This window comes from Callospermophilus lateralis, chromosome 8, assembly GCF_048772815.1.
Source record: "Callospermophilus lateralis isolate mCalLat2 chromosome 8, mCalLat2.hap1, whole genome shotgun sequence".
NCBI lineage: Eukaryota > Metazoa > Chordata > Mammalia > Rodentia > Sciuridae > Callospermophilus > Callospermophilus lateralis.
Genome location: NC_135312.1, coordinates 124,541,988 through 124,564,677, shown reverse-complemented (window position 1 = coordinate 124,564,677; position 22,690 = coordinate 124,541,988). Strand labels below are relative to the sequence as shown.

The 22,690-nt window shown below is 36.0% G+C and overlaps 1 protein-coding gene across 12 annotated transcripts in view; it reads right to left on the bottom strand.

The window, feature by feature from the left end:
• Nucleotides 1-22,690, bottom strand: part of Elf2 (E74 like ETS transcription factor 2) — a 103,420-nt gene that overhangs the window by 38,938 nt on the left and 41,792 nt on the right. For 8 of the 12 annotated variants that reach the window (XM_076864111.2, XM_076864107.2, XM_076864110.2 and 5 more), the window contains one exon: nt 16,402-16,567. The exons of 1 other annotated variant lie outside the window; for it this stretch is intronic. In XM_076864111.2, the coding sequence (XP_076720226.1) occupies nt 16,402-16,567 (166 nt within the window). Of the gene's footprint in view, nt 1-8,312; nt 8,334-9,014; nt 9,118-16,401; nt 16,568-22,690 lie in introns of those variants that run through there. 3 more of the 12 variants (XM_076864115.2, XM_076864118.2, XM_076864120.2) reach the window with 2 other exon arrangements.

Below are 22,690 nucleotides of genomic sequence, written 5' to 3'. Positions count from 1 at the left end.
AGAGACATCATTCAATTGGGAATTTTTCACATTATAGAGGAATTAAATAAAAGCATCTCTCAGCAGATAAACAGAATTCTCCTAAGTTCCTTAATCTCATCAGAAACATTTAGGTATTCTAAATTCAAATTTGAATTTTGGAAAGGTAATATGACACACCTACCAAATATAACACTACAGGCAGACATAAGACTCCCATAATTAAATTGATCAATCATGAAAGGATCAAGAAACTCTTCCCAGAGATATCTGACCACAGATTTGAAAAACTAACCAGATAAAAGTGGGAGGGGCTATATTTTTAGTAAATATAGTCATCCTACTTGAAACTAACTCTTAGAAAGTTTTGGAAGTTAGTGAATCACACACACAAAAAGAAGTGATAAGAGCTGAAAAAGGAAAGGTGAATATAATATGGCAGTGTATCAAAGTCTTATGTCTTTCTCTGATCTGAGTGTGTATATGTGTGTGTGTGTGTGTGCATGTGCCCGGCACATGTGTGCACACACACACACACACACACACACATACACTGGAAATTAAACTGAGGGTCTCACACATGCTAAGCACTCATTCTACATGCCCAGCAACAGCATACCTTTCTAAGGCATTTCATTTTATCCAGTTATGTCCTAATAATTAATAAAAGGGCTTTATGAAGGAAAATGATAATTGTTTTTTCAAAAGCTTATGCTAGCAGCAGCATGAAGAATGGATGAAGTTTTTCTAATGTCAACACCATGCTAAACATATTTTTTATTAATTTTCACAACAGTGAAAGGTAATGATACTTCCCATTCTGGAGATAAAAAATTCATACTAAGAAAAACTAAGTGATTTCCTCAAGGTGACATAAATATTAAAAGTAGAAAGTGGGGCTGGGATTGTGGCTCAGCAGTAGAGTGCTCGCCTAGCACGGGTGGGACCCAGGTTCAATCCTCAGCACCACATAAAAATAAAGACATTGTGTTGTGTCCATCTACACCTAAAAATAAATATTAAAAAAAAAGTAGAAAGGGGACATGATTCTGCTTTAGTATCTGGTGGGAAAACAAATTCACAACACTATTAATACTTGTTTTATGGAGGCCTACTGAAAAGTAAAGAATAAAGAATCTTTCAGCAGTGCTTTAGAACAGAAAGAGCCTGTCCTAGGAATCAGAAGACCAGGATTTCTGGACTAGTTCCACTGCTAACTAGCTCTGGCACCTTTTAAGAACTGGACTATCGGATACAAAAACATCAAAAAGATCGTGCACCATGATGAAGTAGGATTCATCCCTGGGATGCAAGGCTGGTTCAATATATGGAAATCAATAAACGTTATTCACCACATCACAAACTTAAAGATAAGAACCTATGATCATCTCCATAGACGCAGAAAAAGCATTCGACAAAGTACAGCATCCCTTTATGTCCAAAACACTAGAAAAACTAGGGATAACAGGAACTTACCTCAACATTGTAAAAGCTATATATGCTAAGCCTCAGGCTAGCATCATTCTAAATGGAGAAAAACTGAAGGCATTCCCTCTAAAATCTGAAACAAGACAGGGATGCCCTCTCTCACCACTTCTATTCAATATAGTTCTCAAAATACTAGCCAGAGGAATTAGACAGACAAAAGAAATTAAAGGCATTAAGATAGGAAAAGAAGAACTTAAATTATCACTATTTGCGGATGATATGATCCTATACTTAGAAGACACAAAAGGGTCTACAAAGAAACTACTAGAGCTAATAAATGAATTCAGCAAAGTGGCAGGATATAAAATCAACACGCATAAATCAAAGGCATTCCTGTATATCACAAATACAAATCTTCTGAAATGGAAATGAGGAAAACTACCCCATTCACAATATCCTCAAAAAAAATAAAATACTTGGGAATCAACCTAACAAAAGAGGTGAACAATTTATACAATGAAAACCACAGAACCCTAAAGAGAGAAATAGAAGAAGATCTTAGAAGATGGAAAAATATACCCTGTTCATGGATAGGTAGAACTAACATCATCAAAATGGCAATATTACCAAAAGTTCTCTATAGGTTCAATGCAATGCCAATCAAAATCCCAACGGCATTTCTTGTAGAAATAGATAAAGCAATTATGAAATTCATATGGAAAAATAAAAGACCCAGAATAGCAAAAGCAATTCTAAGCAGGAAGTGTGAATCAGGAGGTATAGCGATACCAGATTTCAAACTGTACTACAGAGCAATAGTAACAAAAACAGCATGGTACTGGTACCAAAACAGGCGGATGGACCAATGGTACAGAATAGAGGGCACAGAAACCAATCCACAAAATTACAACTATCTTATATTCGATAAAGGGGCTAAAAGCATGCAATGGAGGAAGGATAGCATCTTCAACAAATGGTGCTGGGAAAACTGGAAATCCATATGCAACAAAATGAAACTGAATCCCTTTCTCTCACCATGCACAAAAGTTAACTCAAAATGGATCAAGGAGCTTGATATCAAATCAGAGTCTCTGCGTCCGATAGAAGAAAAAGTTGGCTCCCATCTACGTATTGTGGGGTCGGGCTCCAAATTCCTTAATAGGACACCTATAGCACAGGAGTTAAAAACAAGAATCAACAAATGGGACTTACCAAACTAAAAAGTTTTTTCTCAGCAAGAGAAACAATAAGAGAGGTAAACAGGGAGCCTACATCCTAGGAACAAATCTTTACTCCTCACACTTCAGATAGAGTCCTAATATCCAGAGTATACAAAGAACTCAAAAAATTAAGCAATAAGAAAACAAATAACCCAATCAACAAATGGGCCAAGGACCTGAACAGACACTTCTCAGAGGAGGACATACAATCAATCAACAAGTACATGAAAAAATGCTCACCATCTCTAGCAGTCAGAGAAATGCAAATCAAAATCACCCTAAGATACCATCTCACTCCAGTAAGATTGGCAGCCATTATGAAGTCAAACAACAAGTGCTGGCGAGAATGTGGGGAAAAGGGTACACTTATACATTGCTGGTGGGACTGCAAATTGGTGAGGCCAATTTGGAAAGCAGTATGGAGATTCCTTGGAAAGCTGGGAATGGAACCACCATTTGACCCAGCTATTGCCCTTCTCAGACTATTCCCTGAAGACCTTAAAAGAGCGTACTATAGGGATACTGCTCCATCGATGTTCATAGCAGCACAATTCACAATAGTTAGACTGTGGAACCAACTTAGATGCCCTTCAATAGATAAATGGATTTTAAAAATGTGGCATTTATACACAATGGAGTATTACTCAGCACTAAAAAATGATAAAATCATGGAATTTGCAGGGAAATGGATGACATTAGAGCAGATTATGCTAAGTGAAGCTAGCCAATCCCTAAAAAACAAATGCCAAATGTCTTCTTTGATATAAGGAGAGCAACTAAAAACAGAGCAGGGAGGAAGAGCATGAGAAAAAGATTAACATTAAACAGGGACGAGAGGTGGGAGGGAAAGGGAGAGAGAAGGGATATTGCATGGAAATGGAAGGAGACCCTCATTGTTATACAAAATTACATAAGAGGATGCGAGGGGAAAGGGAAAAAAAAATCAAGGGAGAGAAATGAACTACAGTAGATGGGGTAGAGAGAGAAGATGGGAGGGGAGGGGAGGGGGGATAGTAGAGGATAGGAAAGATAGCAGAACACAACAGTCACCAGTATGGCAATATGTAAAAATGTGGATATGTAACCGATGTGATTCTACAATCTGTATACGGGGTAAAAATGGGAGTTCATAACCCACTTGAATCAAATGTATGAAATATGATATGTCAAGAGCTTTGTAATGTTTTGAACAATCAATAAAAAAATAAATAAAAATAAATAAATAAATAAATAAAAATTAAAAAAAAAAAAAAGAACGGGACTAGATTACCCCTGAAATTCGCTCCTGTTTCTATATTTTAAAAGTCTTTGTAAAAATGACATAAATTGACTAAAAAAGGATTCCCAAAATAGCAAGACAAGTTGAGGATGGCAGACAGAAGGCAACAAACCACCCAGCTCTGAGAACAGGCTTAGCTTTATCAAACAGGTAAACGTCTGCCGGTAGAAAATAAGATCAAAGAACTGAGAAACTGGCTGCTTAAGGAAGATGCCAGAAGACACAAATGAGTGGGATGGAAACCTTCAAACTGAAACTTAAGTTTTAACAACCATAGTAGGGTAAGCATGCTTCCTGCCCACTTTCCAAGAACTGTTACAGTAGTGCTGATGGCAGCGGTGGAAAAAAGAAGCACCATAGCACCTCTTCTTTACTTAATGGAAAAAACCTTCTGTCACAGGTATTGTGTTCTCTCTCTGAAAAAGCCCACATAGACCTTACGGAGAGGATCATAAAGAAGCATCATCCCCACAGATAACCAACCTACGTACACTTCTAACTTTACTTTTTTCAAGATGTTTCAGAAACTTCAAAAAGGAAAGCAGGGGGCTCGGCTCCATGGTAGAATGCTCACCTAGCACGCATGAGGCACACATGAGGGTTTGCTCTCCAGCACTGTGTAAATAAGTAAATAAATAAAGGGAAGCTAATGGCAGTAGTTTCTTGGTCCAAAACTTAATTCTGATCACTAATGTAAGATCATTTAGGAGGCTGGGGATGTGGCTCGAGGGGTAACGCGCTCGCCTGGCATGCGCGGGGCGCTGGGTTCAATCCTCAGGACCACATAAAAATGAAAGATGTTCTGTCCACCGAAAACTAAAAAATACATGTTGAAAAGTTCTCTCTCTTTAAAAAAAAAAGATCATTTAGGGTCTGGCCAATAATCCTAACACATAGTATTTAACTCTCTCTCATATACAAACTTATAAAATCTAAATCTGGGCAGGCAGTGGGGGATACACTACTAGGCAATGAGAAAAGGAGAAAAGCAGCATTAAGAAGTGACAAACTTAAAAAAGAAGTTAAACAGCTAAATATGTGCAGTTTATTATAAAGGAGAATCATCAGCCCTATTGTCTACTTATTCCTGAAATACACTGGCACTAAGCAGTATTACTCTAAGGACAGAAAACTAATCTGTAAGACTTAGTCTTAAGAGATGTAATGTTCTCTAAAAAAGACATACCTTTTCTTTAAAAATCACAATTCACATTTGCATATGAAAACCTGTAAAAAGTCTTGCTGTAAATAAATCTATTTAATTCACCCCAAATTTTCTAATTTATTGAATCAATAATTCTAGTTGTTTGTTTGTTTGTTTGTGGTGCTGAAGATTAAAACCAGGGCCTCTAGCTTGCTAGGCAAGTTCTCTACCACTAAGCTACATCCCCCCCACCGCCCCCCACCCTTTTTTTGGTACTGGAAATTGAATACAGGGGTGCTTAACTACTAAGCTACATCCCCACTCCTTTCTATTTTGAGACAGGATGTCGCTAAGTTGCTTAGGGCCTTGCTAAATTTCGATCCTTTTGTGCCTTTGCCTTCCTAGTAATTGGGAGTACAGGCATGTGCCACCATGCTTAGCCCAAAGATTCCATTTTTGTCTAACAGTTAATGATATATGTAAATCATCTTGGAAAACATTTCTATCTTTGATGTGAGCATGTACTAGCTATATCAACTCAAAGAAAATATTAAAAGTTTGAAGAATTTATAGTCAAAGCTAAGTAACACCTGTGCCACTAGCATAACAGAAGAAAAAGCTACCCAATCTCAATAGTAAAACTAAGACTCTTCAGGTATCAAAATAGGATGAAGCCACTGACCATCAGTAGAGCACGTTTTGAGGTCCCAATCCTTCCGAAAACAACACAATAGTTGTGCCATATGTTCTTGCCTGATTCCTGTTGTAACCAGAAAAAGCTATCCAAAGATGAAATGTTTGTATATACCATGAAATACAGCTAACTAAAGATTAAATCTGGGTACTAAAAAAGCCAGATCTTCAATTTCATGAAACATCCTTCTAATTAAGAAAGTGACCTGACATCCATGTCATAAGCTAATTCATGCTGCCATAGTGTGACGTTATTTATAAATAGGATCTCAAAATTGACACAGGTCATAAAAAGAAATATGGTTTATATATGTAACTTACACCTGAATTCTTTCTCATATCCCTACTGAGCGGCAGTCTAGTTCATGCTTTAAATCAACTCCCCCTCTATCTTGGAACAACTGCCTTGCTTCTGAGATTTGGATGTAAATCATTACCTATCTAAATCCTTATAAAAGTATAAACTGGTACCTAATATGCCACCCCCTTCCAAAACTTGTTGAACTGAAAGGTAACTTCTTTTTTAGCAATGTTAAAGCTCACTTATCTTGGATTTTCATATTTCTATTAATATCAAAACAGGATAGTAGGTATCTTAAGGAAAAAATAAAGAGGAATATATTAGATCAGGCTACACAAAAGGAATTCATACTAATACTCCTCCAATGTTTAATTAATTTTGGGAGTAGGTACATGGGCATTGAGTCTTTCACAGCTCTTTTCCTGTTTTAAATATTGTATATTGTATATTACTTTTTAAAAAAAAGGTTCCATCATAAAGCCCTTGTTGTCTTTTTTTAGCGGGGAGGGTACCCAGGTACTCAGGGGCACTTGACCACTGAGCCACATCTCCAGCCCTATTTTGTATTTTATTTAGAGACAGGTTCTCACTGAATTACTCAGCATCTTGCTTTTGCTGAGGCTGGCTTTGAACTCAAGATTCTTCTACCTCAGCCTCCCAAGTCGTTGGGGCTCAGCGGTAGTCCACTTGCCTAGTATGTGTGAGGCACTGGGTTCAATTCTCAGCACCGCACATAAATAAATAAAATAAAGGTTCATAAACAACAACAAAAAAAAAATGTTAAAAAAAAGAAAACAGGGGCTGGGGATGTGGCTCAAGTGGTAAGCCCGCTGGCATGCGTGCGGCCTGGGTTCGATCCTCAGCACCATGTACAAACAAAGATGTTGTGTCTGCCAAATACTAAAAAATAAATATTAAAAAATTCTCCCTCTCTCTCTCACTCTTTCTTTAAAAAAAAAAAAAGAAGAAAACAGATAACTGGAAGAAAACTTAAAAAAAAATTTAGAAAACTGTCTAGATGAGAAGAGAAAATTACAGGTGTGCACCACTATCGTACCTGGCTTATAAAGCATTTTTATTTACATTTAATTGTACAGGCTCAAAGCACAGCTCTTTCATATGTAATTTTGCTCATGGTACCTACCATGACTATTTCATTTTCTTTTTAGACCACAGAATCCCATTGAAAAGTGACAATCTATCTGAATGAAACTCTATTTATTGAAGTAAATATGTCATATTAAAGTACTTTTTACTCTTCTACCTCAGCTGGTAGTAGTGGCACACATCTGTAATCCCAGTGAGTCAGGAGGCTAAGGCAGAAGATCACAAGTATGAGTCCAGCCTGGGCAATTTAGCAAGACTATCTCAAAATTAAAAGGGAAGGGAAACCCAGGGATGTGTAAGCTCAGTGGTAGAATACCACTGGGTTCAATCTCCAGTAGAGGAAAAAAAAACCAAAACTCTCTCTCCACAATCTAATACCTTATTGTTAGTTTGTATGCTTTTAAACAATGTAGTTAAATTGTTTATTTTAAATATTCTCTCTTAGAAGACAATAAAGGGGAACAGGAGTTACAGCTTAGTGGAAGAGCACTTGCCTAGCATGCGTGAGGCACTGGGTTCAATTCTCAGTATCTCATATAGATAAATAAAAAAAATCAAAGTCCCTCGACAACTAAAAAAAATATATTAAAAAAAAAAGACAATAGGGACTGGAGTTGTGGTTCAGTGGTAGAGTGCTTGCCTCATGTGTAAGACACTGAGTTTAATTCTAAGCACCACATGTAAATAAATGAATATAATAAATACATCAACACCTAAAAAATATTTTTTAAAAAGACAATAAAGAATTTAGAGAGCTTTCTCAGCACACATTAGGATTTCCATACAGCAACTCATACCCTTTTCAGAAGCCAGATGTTTTGATGTCTAATTCCAAGTAAATGAGAGTTTGGGAGAAAACTCATAATTCTATGATATCCTATTTCATTAATTCTATGATGCACATTTTTTTTTAAAATTTTGCCATGTCTGAAACCAGGATGTATTTTATAATCGATGGTCTCTTAGAATGTATAATTGGCAGTTTCTTTCTCTTTTAGTGATACAAAAATAATGTTTCTTACCATTGTTGGCATCTTAGACTAAATGAAATTCGGTCATTAAAATATTAAAAAACTTTTTCTAATATTGCTTTCTAACTGACTTAAATCACAGTACAAGTATAATTCAAACAATTTTAGAATGAAAACTCAATACACTTACGGTTCACATTTTGCCATTTCAGAAAATCTATGGCTAGGCTTGGGGTACATTGTAGCTCAGTGGTAGAGCACTTGCCCTGGCATGTGTGAGGCACTGGGTTCAATCCTCTGCACCACTTTAATAAATAAATAGACAGAAAGATAAAATTTTAAAATAAAAGAAAATCTGTGGCTAAATCAAGAAAATAGGTACCTAGGGCTGGACCTGGGGCTCAGCGGTAGTCCACTTGCCTAGTATGTGTGAGGCACTGGGTTCAATTCTCAGCACCGCACATAAATAAATAAAATAAAGGTTCATAAACCAAAAAAAAAAAAAAAAAAAATGTTAAAAAAAAGAAAACAGATAAATGGAAGAAAACTTTAAAAAAATTTAGAAAACTGTCTAGATGAGAAGAAAAAATAACAAAAGCAAAAAGGAAAAAAGAAAGACTTGAAGATGTTTAGTCAGTAGCAGCTTCCAAAGAAAGAGATGTATGAAGTTGCCCTACACCTTTATCTAGAAAAGAAGCAATTATTAGGAGAGCAAGGTGAGGGGTGACTCAAATAGCAAACCGTTCATGAAGGAAAACACTATTTTATTATATCTCCCTCCTTAAGGAGGTATTATTGTCGCCCTTTAAATGAAAAAGTACTATAGGTAGATGAAGAAATTTTAATTAAATATTAAACTGTAAACATTCTGAAAAAATTAAAACCAACCTACCAGCATTGTCTTCCTTCTGGCTCAATCTGTTTCACCTTCAGGTAATCCTAGGGTAGGGGCTCCTTTTCAGATCCCCAGTTTTTCATGTCGATCTTCTACCTCCCTGTGGCAACAATATTTTCTAATTAAAAGAGTCCTTTTGTGCCACAGGGAGGATTTCTGATGGTATAACAAATATAAATGTTATCACTCTCAGCTTATCATTAAGTCAAACTAGGATTCCTGAGATTCTTTAAGAAAGAAATTGGGCTTCTTAATATTCAATTGATAAATCTTTTTATTTTTTAAAACCACATTTTAAAAACCAAAACTTTCATTTGTTAAAAAAAATAAGCATTGATTTTTTATTGAATTATGTTAAAATTCTTATTCATCTGTCTTTTCAACTAACCTTTAAATACAATTTTTCCTTGTTATTAAAAGAAGTTTTTTGTTATTGTTTTGTTTTATTTTTAGTTTTTAAGCTTTCTTGATCATTAACTATAAGAACAACTCAGGAGCACTTGCCTAGCATGTGTGAGGCCCTAGGTTCAATCTCCAGCCGTGCAAAAAAAAAGTCCTAGGAGATAATAGAGTGGAAGAAGGGAACCATGGAGAGAAAAGAGTGGAGGAAGAGGGGAGAGGGCCATAATACAGACCACAATATATTTTTTTTCTGTGTGCATGTACAAACATGTAATAATTAATAATTATTATGTATAATTATAATGCACTAATAAAAAACGGGAGGAAAAAAAGTAAAGTCCTATCTCTATAGATCAGAAGAGAGAAGCAAGAAGTTAAGAACTACTTTGCTGCCAAGGTTTATTAGTAAAGAGAGTAAGTCTACTTGTATTATATAATACAGAGTAATTATGTTCATAATATACATTTACAAGAAGAATAGAAAGAAATGTTAAAAATATTAAAAATAAGCAGTGATCAGCTGGGCATGGTGATCTATGGCCTGCTCTATAATCTCCACTACTCAGGAAGCTGAGGACAGGAGTATCACTTGAGGCCAGAATTAGGGTCAGTCTGGGCAAACAGCAAGACTTTATATCAACAACCAACCACACACGCGCACACACACACACACACACAAAAAAAAAAAAAAAAAAAAAAAAAAACCTCAAACATGACCATACCAAATTAAAGTCATTTGGAAACAAAAAGTCATCATCTCCTTATTGGTAAGATCATGGGCGATGATTTTCAGTTTGTAATACTCTCCAGTTTTTCCACTGAGCATCTATTGCTTTTATGATAAGAAGAAAAATCAAAGTTAGTATAAGCAAGAATGATTAAAACCAAGTATGATTATGAGACAAGAGCTCATCTAAATACAACATTATGAGACAAAAGCAACATTATGGCTTTGACATAATACATTAGATGGCTATATTGGTATAGCCATCTTTTGTTAAGACTTTTGTTAAGACTACCCTTTAACATTTTAAATAACTTAGGGCACTCGATATTTAGCATATTTACAAAAAATAAAATATGTTTAAGATTTTACAGGTCAGGCATGGTGGCACACACCTGTAATCCCAGTGGTTCAGGCTGAGGAAGGAGGATTGCAAGCTCTGCAATTTAGAGAGACACTGTCTCAAAATAAAAATTAAAAAGGGCTGGAGATGTGGCTCAGTGGTTGAGCATCCCTGGGTTTAATCCCTAGTATCAAATTTGGGAGGGATTCAATTTTTCAGTATTGCCTAACTAACTATTATATGTTCAATGTTCAACACTATATTCAAATAGAAAAAAAATATGACCTTCATCTTCATGGTGCTTATACATTCACAGGGAAAACAAAAGAGTATGTGCAAGAAAAATATAAGTACGTAAATCCAGATGGCATAACAATCAGAAAAGAGAATGTTTAATGTAGGCCACAATAGTTGTGGAAAGTTTCACACAGCTGAGCAGATCAAGATGATACCAGAGCATGTTATGAATGAAGGAAACTAAAGCATAAATAAATAGCACAGTCCATGCCAGAGGCAGTAAGGAAAAGAGCCAGGAGGCTACAGTGTTTCTACAGATAAGAAGGCCAGATTATGATGAAGCATCTACTTCTGGATGTTTCCTTGAATCACTGAATTTGGCAAAGGAGTGGCCTTTGAAAATTGGTAAACAAAGTGCTTAAGGAAAATAAATGTAGATGCCAGAGCACAATAACTTAGGGGATGAATGATAAGGAGAAAGTATAGAGGAAAGGCATAAAGTGTTTGTCTTTTTAAAACGTGGAAGTAAGAGGAAAGGGGGAAAGACAACAGAGATGTAAACAAAGTTAAACAAATGTTCTGTGTTTAAGGCACACAGAAAGGCAGGAATCAAGGCAAGGGAACTTTTATGTCACAAGCACTGTGTTTCAGGTATTTATTTTATGGAATCCTCACAACCTCGAATTCCTATTTTATGACAGAGAAACACTCTGAAAAGTTTAAAAGCTGCCAATTAAGTGACAAAGCAGAAATCTAAACCTGGAACTATCTAACCAGAATCAATAATATTCTTCCCTTTCCTACTGAAGAAAGTTACTTAAAAGGTGGGAGGGTGGGAACCAAACTCAGAAATAGTTACCCAAGATTTTCTTTTCTTTTTTTTTTTTTAATATTTATTTATGTATTTTTTTTTTTAGTTATCGGCGGACACAACATCTTTGTTTGTATGTGGTGCTTTTTTTTTTTTTAATTTTTGTTTTTTTTGAGGATTGAACCCCGGGCTGCACACATGCCAGGCGAGCGCACTACCGCTTGAGCCACATCCCCAGCCCCTACCCAAGATTTTCTATATTTGATTACTCTTTGACTCTTCTTCCTGTTCTCCAAAATATAAGCATTCCCGTGGGCTGGGGATGTGGTTCAGTGGTAGAGTGCTTACCCAGCATGTATGAGGCCCTGGGTTCCATCCCTGGTACCTAAGGTAGGGGGAAGCATCCCTAAGATTAATTAATTAATTCTCTGTCCTCTTGTTCTCTATCACAGAGACAAATACAGTATCTTCCCATAGGTAACTCTCTTCAGTACCTCTTCTCTTGGAGATCTCATTTATTTCCCATTTATTTCCCTTATCAAATGATAAGCCCAAATCAGTCTCTCCTGGACCTTACTTTGCTAAGTTTCAGTTGTATTAGTCAGCTTCCATTTGTCCCTCCTGGTCTACTATCCACATTTCTCTATCCCAGGAGATTGACTTCATGTACAAGGCTCATGTGGCTTCAGAAATGCTTTGGTTAATGGAGTGCTCTGGCCAGGGGTTATAGAGAAGGAGGAGAATGAAAATCAGGGCACTTAATCCCAGGTTCCCTTTGTGTGGTACTGCCCTCCAACTAGCTGTGTCCTTTGATGAAGGTTTCAGAATCTCCCAAGGTGAGTTTTCTCCAGAGCTGCTACTTCTGATTCTAGTAGTCAGTCCCTCCATCCCCTGAACCCTTGAGCCAAAGGTCAGAAACAGCTGCTTCTTCTAGCTATGGAGGAATGCTGTCTCTCTTCTGATCACCCTAAGCTTACCCATATGTTCTTAACTAGTCCTTTATTAAAATAGTCCATAAATTATATTAACTTGAACATGGCAGCTCTTTTGTCATGGGACCCTGACTACACACTTTATATCTCTTTAATTATCTAAATATTCCTTCTTATATGTTCTGTTTCAACTCACAATCAAAATGACTATTACCAAACTTACTTGCTTCCCAAATAGTTTTGCACTCCTCAAATCCCTACATAACATCGCCATCACTTCTGGTCAAAGAATAGAGAAATACTGTTGCTGACTATGGCCCCTCCTTTACCTGTTATATCAAGTACTGTTAAATCTTCACAGTCAAATTGTTTATATAAGTCTCTCCTGTTCCTGTTACTACTACCTTGTTTTATTATTTCTCAACTCATCTGACAATAGCTACTTTTCCTACCTCATAGTTTCCCCTACCATTCATCCTATAGCCACTCAGATACTAATTCCATAGTATTTTCTACTCCAAACCTTGCAAGTCTTTCTACTTCCTTATATGGTTAATTACTAACTCTTGAGATTCAATTAAACTTATATCTATATTTATGTAATTTTTAATAATGTGAACATGAAAACCTTCATTTTCAACTCTCTGTAGAGAATCCAAGAAACTCCTCTCCTCCCAACACTCATCACATTCATCTACAAACAGGCCCTGAACCAGTAGAGTCTACAGTCTCTGGCGAAGTTATTTCAGGGCTGTCAGCGTCAAGATCCCCCTTCATATTTCACAATCATTCCTCAGAGGCTCTGATGATTACTAATCTAAATCTGTCATGACAAATAATTTCTTAAAGGTTTAGATGAATATACCTATTTTTTAAATTTCAAATTATTTGTTTTTTCCTATAAAGTTTAAGAGATCATTAGTATTACACATAAGTGATTTGAGGAAAAAAATAAACTTTTAATCTAAGAGAAGAAAAAAAATGGTGATACAGCTCAGTGGTAAAATTTTGCCCAGCATGCACAAGGCCCTGGGTCAATCCTCAGCTCTGCCCCCCCGAACCAAAAAAAAAAATAAGGTGAGGGTCAGGGGTGGCAGCAGCAAAATAGCCCATAATTATCATTAACAAAATGTGAAACACTTTTATACACAAAATAATGAAGATGGTTAGATGCCAGTCATTATATAATTTTAGTACCTCTACCTGAATAACAATGAGAACACTGTTTATGGTATGAACATACATGTATGTGTATACAGGAATAAAACAAAAACTTTAATGTGAACATGTAGTGAACTGTAACATCGGGTTATATAAACTGTGAACACTTTTTAAACTGATATAACCTAAATTATAGTAGAAGAATTTCAGGAAGTGTTTCTTAGAGGTCAGATCTCAATTACCCCAATTCATCAAATAAGAACTGCCATCTTATAAAGATTCCTTTCCTTTTCTTCCCAGTTTCTTCTCTAAAACCTACACATATTTGGAATTTGAGTTATAAAACATTTATTGTCATGAGAAATTAACTTGATCTCAATTCATTATCTAAATGGCCAACATACATTAGAGTAAGTCATAACAACATTTACCCATCCATGTATGATCTAGATATCAGAAGAATGAAAATTTATTCAGATTTTAATCCATTTACAAATGTGACTCTTTAATAGAAACAAAATTAAGCCCAGATTTGCTGATTTAAAAACTAATCTATGGGGGCTGGGGATGTGGCTCAAGTGGTAGCGCGCTTGCCTGGAATGCGTGCGGCCCGGGTTCGATCCTCAGCACCACATACAAACAAAGATGTTGTGTCCGCCAAGAACTAAAAAATAAATATTAAGAAAAACTCTCTCTCTCTCTCTGTAAAAAAAAAAAAATCTAATCTATGACTATAAATAATCTTCATAAAGTTACATTAAAATTCACAAGCCAGAATGGAATTAAATGTATAAGATGAACTTCTAAAGTACTTTCATCCTTTCTAGCATAAAAGAAAAATAAATCTAAAAAAAATTATGAAGTATTAAACAAGTACTTCTTAAAAAAAAATCACAAAACTGTTCTCTGACCCAGATTTCCCATATCTTCCTTTTAAATATCATAATCACTCCCTCTACCCTGTAAATGACATCATCACCCTCATTTCAAGAAGACTAACAAAATTAAATCCCTTAAGTGGTTTACATTCACTTTCTATTAAAAAGTGTTTTTAACATGAATTAATTTAAGTCAATTAAACATTTACAGTCAGCTTACAGTTAATAACATCTGGAGTCAAACACAGTGGAAAGTACTTGTGCCTCTCCAGTGGCTGGAATAATGTTTAGCTCTAGTTATTTGGGAGGCTAAGGCAGGAGAATCACTTGAGCCCAGGAGTTCAAAGCTAGCCTGAACAGCACAGTCAGATTCCACTCTTTTTTGAGGTGGGGGGGGGGTGACTAAACAGTTCTCTAAAACGCTCGGAGATTTTTTTTTTTAATGTGTAAATGGGGTACTGGGGTTTGAACTCAGGGGCACTCAACCACTGAGCCACATCCACAGCCCTATTTTGTATTTTATTTAAAGGTAGGGTCTCACTGAGTTGCTCAGCACTTTGCTTTTGCTAAGGCTGGCTTTGAACTGAGGCTGGGTTTGAGATTCTCCTGCCTCAGCCTCCCAAGCCACGGGGATTACAGGCATGCGCCACCATTCCCAGCTATGCTCTGGGATTTTAATATAAACATTTATATACTTATGCCAATTTGGCACAGTAGTTCTCTCTCTCTCTCTAAGTTTCCAATTTGTTGACAAAATCAGTCTTTGTTTTTTTTAATATATACTCCAAAATATCATTTTATATAACACTCTTTAGCTGTGCTACCTATCTTTTTTTTTTTCTGTAAATCAGGTCCCACTCAGGTGTAATCATGAAGGTTGTATGCAGAGTGTGGCTCCTTGTTTTGATAAAATGATCTGATTAGCACTTCACCGGCAGCAAGCTAGCAACAGTCATAATCAGTGCTCTGAAGAGCAAGGTAATTTAAGAGCAAGGTAACGTAGAGACCATTTTATCTCAAACTGTCAGCTCATCAAAAAATAAAACAAGAGGGAGAATAACTTTAAGCAGGAAAAATTAGCAGTCCTAGGGATTGCTATTGGGCCTCAGAGCAGAAAAACATCAAATACTTTTAATCATAAGAGTTTGCTACATTAACAGAAACGTATCTAAATATTCTAAAATTTCACTAGGGTAGTAAATCAAGTGTAAAGTTTCTTTTTCAACAATAACAGTTGGTTTAAAATAAATTTTCATGTTTATTATTATGTAATAGTTACTACAATCCTTCTAAGAAAATACTCTGTTATTTGGTCATGGTAAAAATAAAAATAATTCTCCAAGAATTATATGCATTAATCTCAAGTTATATATATATAGTTATTTTATCACACAGATGGATACCAAGATTTGTAAGAAGACAAAAAGAGGAACCTGACAGACCATTACAAAGATACTTTTGACCTAACAGGAAAAAAATTCACACTGCTCCATCAACATTGAGTCAAAGACTCTTAATCAGTTATAGAATGAGACTATCGTATTTATTTTTTTAATTAAAAAAGTTACTCGCATACACTAGTCTATTGGCTTCTTTAAGTAAATAACAACTAGTTGAGTATTTTCATTCCCAGAAAAAATAATAAAACAATTTTGCTTATGGAGCTGTAATTTTGTCTGCAAACTCTACAATGAGACTATTTTATCTCAATGAATCACAATGTAGAACTCTATTATCTCTACATAAATTCCCCTAAACAGAGATGTTTCATTGGTTTCTAAGCTATACTAAGTAGTATTTAAAGAGGTTCTTCAATAAGATTCATTTGGCAATAGTAATCTTGAAGCTTACAAAATAAGAAAAGTATAAATAATGAACATTTTATGAGATGTCTACCTGTTTCCACATTCTCGGTCTCAACTTCTTGTTCTTCTGCCACATCTTGCATCATATAAGTCTCATCATCATAAACCAGAACCTGGGCTGCATAGCCCTGCTCTAATCTGGCACTTGGCACTGGCTCCACAATCACTGCTGGGTATTCAGAAACCTTTTCACTTTCCTACAAGAGCAAATTTAAAAAACAATCAACTTTTTTATTCATAAATTCTGGATTCACTTACAAATCCTTGAGTTCATACAGTCCCACAAAAAGAGTTTGTGTATCATAAATATGAATGAAAAAAAGAGACGGAAAGGCTAACTTTAATCTTTTTAAATCTCAAGAGACAAACGTTTTAAATAACCCGAGCTTAAGGATTAAGATGATATATTAAAAATGTGCATATAATTTCACTCTCTCATGAAAGCCCACTAAAACTGCAGTATAAGACTTTTTATTTTTCGCCTAATCTCACAAAAAGAAGAGATAAGAGCAACAAAATCTTACAGGACTAAAAGCACATGGATGAGCACAAGAAGGTTTAGCCAACCCAGGAAAGCCGAATCACAGGCTGGTAACAAAATAAACTAGGACACCAACTGCTCCTGGAAATGGAGAGGCAGCAGGTTATAGGGAAACAGTAGGGGATAAAATAAGGAAGATTCCACAGAAGTTGATGGGAAAGCACTTTGGTCCTTAGACCCAGCCCTCTTCCGTCATGACTGCTAGGTGACCAGCTCTCCTTCATCTCAGTGAGTCAAAGACTGACTTTGTGGACAGGGAAAAACAAAGAGAATCTTTGAGATACAAGAGGCACATTTTCAGGTATCAGACCACACCTAAACCAGTTTCCAATCCTCTTTTTACTCTCCTGCTTTTAATCATGAGCAGACAGACAAACTTTACTAGACATTCAAGGAAAGCCTCTAGGGAGAGGGAAAAGATAGAGGCTGGGAAGATAAACTTGAAGCACTCTCCAGGAGCAATTGATAAAAAGATAAAGTAAAGACAAGACAGAAATTATTAGAGGATCCAAGGAGGTCCAAAATCTGAGTAACTAGTGTTACAGAAAAAGGAAATGGATGAATGGTAGGGAGGAAGGAAGGACAGATAGATGAACAAAAAAAGGTTTGAAAAAAAATCTAAGAAATAAATCAAGAAAAAATTCTAGAGATAAAGAATATGAGCTGCCCATTTGATAGAACTCACCAACAATCTAGGAGAAAAAAATTAAGAGAAGTAGGTACACTGAGGCATATTACTGTGACATATCATAATATTGAGGACAAAAAGAAGTTTCTATAGAATTCTAGAAAAAAAATACAGGTTACATACAAAGAAGCAGAACACAGACTTCTCAATAGTCATATCAGAAGGAAGATGATAATGAAGTGATTTCTTAAAAATTATGAAGGCAAATTATTTCCAATCTAGAATTCTTCACTGTTAAGGTCTGTAAACAAGTCAGATTGGCACCTGTTATTTTGCCAGAGAAATGTTAAAGTCTGTAAACAAGTCTGGATGACGCCTGGCCAAATGCCAGAGGGAGTTGTTTGTAAAGTAACAAAAGCAAGCCATTAAGTGTGGAGATTCCTTATTGGTTGACTGTTGTATCTAGTTTATGCTAATTAAGATAAGCTGTGTAAAATAAAATGTATAAATACCTCGGTTGTCCTACAATAAACGGCTTCCACTCCTGCTGCATCAACGTACACAAGTTATTCGTCCTGTCCTGTCCCCCGTCCCCCCCCCCTATTTTGCTGCAGCCGGACTGCGGCACTTCACCCAAACTGTTTTATGAAAGTAAGACAAAAATATCTTCTTAGACACGACAGACCTCAAAATATCTACCTTCCTTCCATCCTTTTTCAAGATGCAACTGATGACTACATCCCATTAAAAAAGAGAATAAACTTTTTTTAAAGGAAGATAATTTTGGGTACAGGATATAGGAGATCCAACATAAGACAGCAGGAATCTTCAGGAAGATTATAAAGAGAGATCCCAGGATGTCCACTACGCAACTAGTCCATCTGGTAGCAGTGTGACTCCTGAGACAGCATGATGAGCTGTCATTGTCAAAGTAACCATGGACATTCCTAAGTCCAGAATGCCCAAGTAAGCCTATCCCAGCGTTTTATCCATACCTGGCTTACTCCGATGTACCTACTCACTCCACCTTGACTCCTATCTCAATCAGATGAGAATACTCATTTCACCCCCAAAATGTGGTCTGCTTTGATCTTCTCCAAAGTGTTGAAAGAAGACCACCCAGCTTAGAGGAAAAAAATAGAGAACCATATTCTTTTTCTTTTTTCTGGTGGTGCTGGGGATTGAACCCAGAGCCTTGTGCATGGGAGACAAGCACTCTACCAATTGAGATACATCCCCAGCCTGAGAACCATATTCTCCTCTTTGCTCTACCAGTTCATACTCCAGCACTGCTGGACACCAGACCAGGATGTGCCTTAGGCCCCCCAAAGAACTAACTCATGATAATGCCACTGATTATCTGAGGAGCTCATGAAACTCAGGGAATTTGCTACTGGACTATTCCACCTGTCCCCTCCTAGAAAGCTTAAAATAATACTGCCCTTTCCTAAGTCAGCTGGGTGCATCTTTTTTTTTTTTTTTTCCCAAAAAATAAGTATTATTTAGGAATATCTTCATATATGATAACTATAAATAAAACTAAAACAACAATACATAAGTCAGGATAATGGCACCTCTGGGGGCAAAGATGGGATATAAGAGAGGGGAACACTCAGTTATTCTAAAGTGCTGGTAATTTCTATTAACTTAAATAATAGATAGTGGGCTTTTTCCTTTTTTTTTTCTTCTTTATATATATAAAGAAGAAAAAATATATATATATATATTAACAATATATATATATATATATTGAGCTTTTCTAAAATTATTCTTAAAATGTACATATTTATCTTATATACTCCATTCTATTCTACTGTAGCCTACCTCCTCAGGAGAGCCCCATTCTTATGATTTCAAACAGCATCTCTATACTGATTACTACTGAGAATTTATCCTCCATTTTAACCCATCACCCAAACTCAGAATCTCTTTTTTTAGACAAGGCTATGTTGTGCTCAGGCTGGGCTTGAACTCATTATCCTCCAGCCTCAGACTCCCAAGTATCTAAGTACACAAGCAATGTACCACCGTGCCTGGCTCAGAACCACCAAATTCCAAACTACCAACTTACCATCACTACAGGAATATTTAGCCAACGCTTCAAGCTTAACATGTCTAAATGGAACAAATGATTAGCATCTCTCCCTCTTCCTTTCACCCTCTCTGTTCATCTCTAAACCTCAGTTTTTTCATATTTAAAAAGGAAGTTATAATACTCATATTTCACAGAGTCTAAAATATGTACAAAATACTTAGCACAGCATCTACCACAAAGTATATAGTGTTGACTGTTATTATATTGTAACAATAGTCTTCAAATCTGTTTGCTACTGTTACTTCTCTGCACAAAGAAAAAGCTTTGATGACTCCCCCATTTGTCTAAAAGGCAAGGTTAATGTACTAATCAATGGCTTTAATTCTTTGGAATATAACACTCACCCCACCTATTGTGGGTTGAGTTGTGTCTCCCTAAAAAGAGCTCAAGTCCCAACCCCTAATAGCTACAAATATGTCCTTTTTGGAAACAGGACCTTTGCAGATGATCAAGTTATGATGATACAGGATAAGCCCTAATCCAATCTGACTCTACCTTTCCTTATAAGAAGGGAAATTTGGACAGTTGCAAACACAAGTGAAGGGAAAATGATGTAGAGGTACAGAGAGAACACCACCTACAGGCCAATGGATGATTAAGCTAGGAACTAGGGGACAGGCAAAGAAATCTGCACTTGCACCTCTTAGAAGGAATCAAATCAGCCAACACACTGATTTCAAAATTCTAGCCTAAAGAACTGTTAAGGTGATAAATGTCTGTTATTTAAGCCATACATCTTATAGTACTTCATTACAGCAGCCCCAGAAGACTAATTCACTGCCTTTACAATCTTACTTCCTACATTAAAGAAGCTGTTTCATTATAAGCATTGCCTCTAATTTTTAAACATGAACCTTTCCATGACTTCTGCTCAAATCATTTTGTAGTCTCTGCATCTATCCAGATCTTTTTCAGCTACTGAAACTTTTCATCTATTCCAGGGAGTTTCTGTAATCCCCACTCTGAATCAATTTTTCATCCAAATACTTTTAAAACAAGTTGTTTACCTAATATCATCATTGTTCATTGTACTATATTATAATTATTTACATATCCAACTCCTTGACTAAATAGCAAGATATCTGAGAGCAAAAGTCTTATCTTAGCCAATGTTTACATCCTCCTCAACAGTATACACTTCACATAAAGTAGCACTTAAGTATTCCTAGCTTGGTTCACAGAACCATAAAACTCAACAATCTTTAACCTTAACAGGTATTCACAAAGTCAACATTTGCTATTTAACAACAAGAAGTAAATTCATGAGCTTTTTCTCCACCAAATGATAAGAGAAGAGAGGCCCACTACATGCAGATTTGCAGATAATCAATGCCTTATATTGTATAGAGGAGCTATTTTTATTGGAAAATGTGGGAAGAAGACGAAGGAATCAAGAATTCTTGCTTTAAAATAAAACAATAAAAAGTAACACATCCAATTGACTATTCTATCCGGGATTACTTTGCTTAAGTCATCAAAATATGAAATAATTGAAATGCATGAAATCCAGATTCGGTTGGTCTTGACACAAACTAATTCTCTAGAAGCTATGATTTACAAACTCAGCAAAGAAAATACAGGCTACCCAATTAGTCTGAATTTCAGATGAACAATGCACCATGTAATACTTTGGGCAAGTAAAGTAAAATGTTACCTGTTATTTATCTGAAATTCAAATTTAACTGGATGTCCCGCATTTTGTCTGGCAACCTTACAATAAGTTCTAACAGCGACTTGAAAACTTCCATTCAAGGAGATTCTTAGTCTAAAGAGGAAGGAAAAGGTGTATGTGTACTGGCACATGCCTGAAACCCCAGCATTTAGGAAAGCTGAGGCAGGAGGATCACCCATTCAAAGCCAGCCTGGAGGCTACCCTTGGCAACATAGCAAAATTCTATCTCAAAATATAAAAATAAAAAGAAGGCTAGGCATGAGGCTCAGCGGTAGAGTACCCCTGGGTTCAATCATTGGTCTCTCTCTCTCACACACACACACACATACACACACTCATAAAAGGGCAAGATAAGCACCAAACTGACATATTTACCTAAAAAGTGCTTTTATATGCACTTAGTCATTGTTCCTAGGTATTAAAAAGTTTACAAAAACAAAAATAATAAAATGGCTGAAAACAGTGGTAATTGCAAATAATCTTTTCATCACTGTATTAATAAGCAGACATGAAATTACAGAGTATGTAAAGAATACATAAATTTGTTTCACATTTTTTCTTTTGTGGTAAAGGAAAGCCACCTTCAAAAGCCTTATCAAAATTAAAACACAAAGCATGGCAGATTTGAGGGAAACTAATCCCTCTACCTCCCACTGTTGACCCCCAGAAGTCATTTCAAATAAATACATTACTAACTTGCTATGCAAACCCAGTTTTAAGACCCCTCACCCTAGGTATTCACAATGCTAAAAAAGAGTCTAAACAATAAACAATAACAAAAAAATTCATCAGAAAGCGACTGAATAGGGCTGGGGATAGAGCTCAGTTGGTAGTGTGCTTGCCTCACATGCACAAGACCCTGGGTTCAATCCCAAGCACAACAAAAAAAAAAAAGAGAGAGAGAGAGAGAGAGACTGAATAAATAGACATATCTATACAATGAGAGATACATAGGAAATAAGTTAAGGCAGATATCCATATATTGGCATGGAAAACTATGCATGATATAAAGAACTCAGGGAGGGGGATGGACTGCTGGATAGTACTACTGTATAAGTGCACTTCTATAGAAGTGGTTTATATATACATTACAAAGTTTAGAATAATATACCTCAAGCTATTAGAAATCTTGTGGGAAAGAGGTGAGCAGACAAAAGATGGTATTTCATTTTCTTAGTATATCTGTGTTTACTATTTTTTTTAAATATTTGTTGATTGACCTTTATTTACTTATTTATATGTGGTGCTGAGACTTGAACCCAGTGCCTCAGGTATGCCAGGCAAGCGCTCTACTGCTAAGCCATATATTTTTTTTAGTATTTATTTTTAGTTATAGGTGAACACGATATCTTTATTTTATTTTTACGTGGTACTGAGGATCGAA